At 47.5% G+C, this 5,626-nt stretch overlaps 1 protein-coding gene across 1 annotated transcript; it reads right to left on the bottom strand.

Annotated features, from left to right (window-relative positions):
• Window positions 1-1,270: 1,270 nt before the first annotated feature.
• On the bottom strand, window positions 1,271-5,116 carry LOC115127893 (dentin sialophosphoprotein-like). Its single transcript, XM_029657503.2, has 3 exons — window positions 5,044-5,116; window positions 4,089-4,183; window positions 1,271-2,666 (listed from the first exon to the last, which is right to left on the bottom strand). Exons 2-3 carry the CDS (start codon window positions 4,143-4,145, stop codon window positions 1,659-1,661), a joined length of 1,065 nt encoding a protein of 354 aa, XP_029513363.2. The 5' UTR covers window positions 4,146-4,183; window positions 5,044-5,116; the 3' UTR covers window positions 1,271-1,658.
• Window positions 5,117-5,626: the final 510 nt, after the last annotated feature.

Raw genomic sequence — 5,626 nt, 5'->3', positions numbered from 1 at the left:
TCCTCACCTGGAGTAGTCTTCTCCTCTCCTTCAGTCCTGGAGTGGTCTTCTCCTCACCTGGAGTGGTCTTCTCCTCTTCTTCAGTCCTGGAGTGGTCTTCTCCTCTTCTTCAGTCCTGGAGTGGTCTTCTCCTCACCTGGAGTGGTCTTCTCCTCTCCCTTCTCCCCTGGAGTGGTCTTCTCCTTGCCTCCCCTGATCCTCTCTAGGAGGTGTTATGTGGTCTGTGGTCTTCTCCTCTCCTCCCTGCTCCTCTCCAGGAGGTGTTATGTGGTTTGTGTGACTAGGACAGGGTCCGAGCGGGACCTAGACTGTGGCTTGGTTTATAGGACCATAGAGACGGGATCACACCCAAAACTGAACAAAACACAAAGGCCCACTGTCTGTCTTTGCTTCATATCCGCCCCCTCCAGCACCACCCTGTCATATATATGTATGTAAACATTCATATACATAGCTCATATATTATACAGCGCCAAGCCAAACCGCCTGACTCAAGTCATCTTACGTACCCCTGCTAAAACAGGAACCATCTCACACATCCCCCCTAAAACTACCCCCTCAGCTCTGTTGTCTCACGACCCCAGGAAACAAAGACATTCCATCGCACGAACACATACGCCCAGCCATAAAAACTGCCCCTCTCAGTTCTCTACCTCACGAACCCCTGACACAAATATCTCCTGGTATAAACACACATCTCAACCCCCTCTACTGGTCGGGTGCTCAGAGCAGAAGGCTCTGCTGTGCACCAATGGGGCTCCTGCTCTGGCTAGAGCAGGTCCGCCTCCAACCCTACGGGACCATTCAGAAGGCGACACGACAAGACTCTACCTACTTTATTCTATGTATAAAAATGACTAAACCTTTGTATAGGTCTCTTTTTCACCTGACTCCTTACCGAGTTATATGAACTAGATCCGTGCACGTAAAACTGTGGGACAAGATATCTTTTGACTCAATAAAACTGCCTTTTGTCACAACTGAAATCCACTCTGTCCAGCGCCCGTGATTTGGTCTCGACTCTCCAGTATTTAAACACTAACAAACTCAACAAGTTCAAATGGAGCGTTCCTTTGTTTAGTAGTAGAAAAGATGGAGGAAGATAAGTGTTAAACATGACATCAACCAATCAGGAGGCAATGCCCACGTGGTTAAAATCACACAAAGCACAACAATGATGTCATTGAAAATGAAATTGAAATGTAAGTTTAAATGTAAGTGTGTGTGTGTGATTATACGAATTACATAAGTCACTTGGCCAGTGTTTTATTGTGGAACACTTTATTTACTAGTAAACGTGAAAAACACAACTGTAAAATGAGACACACATAGAAAAGCACATATCACATATCTATATAAAATATATCTATAATCTATATAAAAGGTACTATTGCAGTCCTACAAGCTTGAGACATAGTATGACATCTGGCTCTGGTTTCTCTCTCTCGGTCTTGTTCTCTCTCTCTCTCTCTCTGTCTCTCTCTCTCTCTCTCTGTCTCTCTCTCTCTCTCTGTCTTGTTCTCTCCCTCTCTGTCTTGTTCTCTCTCTCTCTCTCTCTCTCTGTCTTGTTCTCTCTCTCTGTCTCTCTCTCTCTCTGTCTTGTTCTCTCTCTCTCTCTCTCTCTCTCTCTCTGCCGTTATTTGTCTGTGGAGATTGAATCACTTAGAATCACTAGAGTTGCTTGACTCACTTGTATTGCCAGAATCACTTGAATCACTAGAGTCACTTGAATCACTAGAGTCACTTGAATCACTAGAGTCACTTGAGTCGCTAGAATCACTTGAGTCACTAGAATCACTTGAGTCGCTAGAATCACTTGAATCACTAGAGTCACTTGAATCACTAGAGTCACTTGAGTCGCTAGAGTCGCTAGAATCACTTGAGTCGCTAGAATCACTTGAGTCGCTAGAATCACTTGAGTCGCTAGAATCGCTAGAATCGCTTGAGTCGCTAGAATCACTTGAGTCGCTAGAATCGCTAGAGTCGCTAGAGTCGCTAGAGTCGCTAGAATCACTTGAGTCGCTAGAATCGCTAGAGTCACTCGAGTCGCTAGAGTCGCTTGAATCGCTAGAGTCGCTAGAGTCGCTAGAGTCACTTGAATCACTTGAGTCGCTGGAATCACTTGAATCGCTAGAGTCACTTGACTTGGAGGAATCGCTTGAATCACTAGAGGTGTTAGAGTCACTTGACTTGGAGGAATCGCTTGAATCACTAGAGGTGTTAGAGTCAACAGAATCACTTGATTTGGAGGAGTCATTGTGATCTGTCGGGTCTTTCCCGGTATGTGATTCACTGCCGGGTGAGTCCCTCTGCATCCCATAATCACCAAACTCCTCCCCTAGCAACCGGTCCTCACTGTAACCAGGAAGAGTTTTATAGGACATTGTCAGCTCCTCCTCTGTAATGTCATTGCTGGCGATGTCATCAACCTTGAGACTACGTCCCCTCCTCACGTAAGTAGGTCTGGGAGAGGGGCCACTGTCCTGTGCTCTGGTTGGTTGAGGGAACGTGGTAGGCGTGACTCCCGGAAACCCCTCTAAGGCGAGACCCCACCCTTTTCTACTGTCCTGGCCAGTCCGGGCTGAGCTGCCGTCTGGGTCCTCTCCTCTCTCGTGACCCTCTCCTATCCCCCAGGGGCTGACGCCAGACAGGGGGGAGGCTTGCCACTGCAAGACACAGACAACAGGTCATGGTAATGCATTTAATACTCTCTCTCTCAAAGCTGGTGGTAGTGTTGTCATCTCTACTACCCTCAGAAACTGACATCAACTACTCTGTCTTATCATCATCATGACCCTCATCCTCACCATCATCATCATCACCACCACCATCCTTATCACCATGACCCTCATCCTCATCACCATGACCCCCATCATCATCATCCTCATCATCATCACCATCACCACCATCATCATCATCCTCATCATCACCATCCTCATCATCATCACCATCCTCATCACCACCATCATCACCACCACCACAATCATCATCATCCTCATCATCACCACCACCATCATCACCATCCTCATCACCACCACCACCATCATCATCATCCTCATCATCACCATCCTCATCATCATCACCATCCTCATCATCACCACCATCCTCACCACCATCCTCATCATCACCACCATCACCACCACCACCATCATCATCATCCTCATCATCACCATCCTCATCATCATCACCATCCTCATCATCATCACCATCCTCATCATCGCCATCCTCATCATCATCACCATCCTCATCATCATCACCATCCTCATCACCACCATCATCACCATCACCACCATCATCATCATCCTCATCATCACCATCCTCATCATCATCACCATCCTCATCATCATCACCATCCTCATCACCACCATCATCACCATCACCACCATCATCATCATCCTCATCATCACCACCACCATCATCACCATCCTCATCACCACCACCACCATCATCATCATCCTCATCATCATCACCATCCTCATCATCATCACCATCCTCATCACCACCATCATCACCATCACCACCATCATCATCATCCTCATCATCACCATCCTCATCATCATCACCATCCTCATCACCACCATCATCACCATCACCACCATCATCACCATCCTCATCATCATCACCATCCTCATCATCATCACCATCCTCATCACCATCATCCTCATCATCATCACCATCCTCACCATCCTTATCACCATCCTCATCATCACCACCATCATCACCATCCTCATCATCACCACCATCATCACCACCACCACAATCATCATCATCCTCATCATCACCATCCTTATCACCATCCTCATCATCATCACCATCCTCACCACCACCATCATCCCCATCATCATCACCATCCTCATCACCATCATCCTCATCATCATCACCATCCTCATCACCACCACCACCATCATCACCATCCTCATCATCATCACCATCATCATCATCATCACCATCATCATCCTCACCACCACCATCATCCCCATCATCATTACCATCCTCATCACCATCATCCTCATCATCATCCTCATCACCACCACCACCATCATCATCATCACCATCCTCCCCCTCATCTTCATCATCAGGCTACTTACCGGCAGGCTGTTCACAGATGCAGTCCAGATCAGCAGAAGCAGTTTGATCTTCATCATGTCGTCTCTCACTGTCAGGTATTGTGTCCTGTAATATCCTGTAACATGTTCACCAGTTGAAATGGACCTGCATGATACAAGGTCCCTCTAAATAAAGAAAGGAGAAGAGTGGAGGAAAGAGGTAACAAGAGGAGGAGAGGAGAAGAGGGAAGGAGAAGAGGAGGAGGAGAGGAGAAGAGAGATAACAGGAGGAGGAGAAGAGGGAAGGATACGAGGAGGAGGAGAGGAGAAGAGGGAAGGATAAGAGGAGGAGGAGAGGAGAAGAGAGATAACAGGAGGAGGAGAAGAGGGAAGGATACGAGGAGGAGGAGAGGAGAAGAGGGAAGGATAAGAGGAGGAGGAGAGGAGAAGAGAGATAACGGGAGGAGGAGAAGACAGGAGGAGAAGAGGAGAGGTAACGGGAGGAGAAGAGGGGTAACGAGAGAAACGAGGAGAAGAGGTAAAGAGAGAAACGAGGAGAAGAGGGAAGGAGAAGAGGAGGAGAAGTAAGGAGAGGAGGAGAGGAGAAGAGAGGTAACGGGAGGAGAAGAGAGAAGGAGAAGAGGAGGAGAGGAGAAGAGAAGAGAGGTAACAGGAGAAGGAGAAGACAGGAGGAGAAGAGGAGAGGTAACAGGAGGAGGAGAAGACAGGAGGAGAAGAGGAGAGGTAACAGGAGGAGGAGAAGACAGGAGAAGAGGAGGAGAAGCGAGGTAACGGAAGGAGAAGAGGAGGAGAGAGAGGTAACGGGAGGAGGAGGAGAGGAGAAGCGAGGTAACAGGAGGAGGAGAAGACAGGAAGAGAAGAGGAGAGGTAATGGGAGGAGGAGAAAAGAGGAGAGATAGTAGGAGGAGAGGAGAGGATGAGAGAAGAAGAGTGGTGAGGAGGAGAGGCGAGAAGAGAGGGAGAGGAGAAGACTTACCTGATGGTGTCACCTTCCTCGTCTTCTGGTAAACTTGTGGTTTAAAGGAGTGTGTGTGGTTGTGGTTGGCTATTTAAACTCTTGAAGTAAACACACACACACCTGTGGCTACACCTGCTGCAGTGAATCTCACTTTATAATTGACCGTCTGTCTGAATAAATATATTGTCGCCCGTGATACCATAGAATTACTCGGAGGAGACAGTATATAGTATATTCTAGTCCTCAAGCAGCACGGTATTAGGGTCGCTATATTTAGAATGCTGTGTGTGTGTGTGTGTGTGTGTGTGTGTGTGTGTGTGTGTGTGTGTGTGTGTGTGTGTGTGTGTGTGTGTGTGTGTGTGTGTGTGTGTGTGTGTGTGTGTGTGTGTGTGTGTGTGTGTGTGAGAGAGAGAGAATTTATGGTAAGTATAGTTATCAGCTGTGTATGATAGGGTCATTGTACAGGCCAGTGATTCAAGCTATTATAGCGCCAAGCCTAAAATCACACACACACACACACACACACACACACACACACACACACACACACACACACACACACACACACACACACACACACACACACTGAATCTTCCGGATT

The sequence above is a fragment of the Oncorhynchus nerka genome, unplaced genomic scaffold, assembly GCF_034236695.1.
Source record: "Oncorhynchus nerka isolate Pitt River unplaced genomic scaffold, Oner_Uvic_2.0 unplaced_scaffold_3143, whole genome shotgun sequence".
Lineage (NCBI taxonomy): Eukaryota > Metazoa > Chordata > Actinopteri > Salmoniformes > Salmonidae > Oncorhynchus > Oncorhynchus nerka.
Note: the sequence above shows the minus strand (reverse complement) of the source record. Positions and strands in the feature narration are given on the sequence as shown.

Excerpts from the sequence above, each read along its gene's own strand:
- LOC115127893 (XM_029657503.2), bottom strand. The coding sequence starts at position 4,145 with ATGATGAAGATCAAACTGCTTCTGCTGATCTGGACTGCATCTGTGAAC. Across the intron at positions 2,667-4,088 it reads CATCTGTGAACAGCCTGCCG|TGGCAAGCCTCCCCCCTGTC; the intron begins GTAAGTAGCCTG and ends TGTGTCTTGCAG.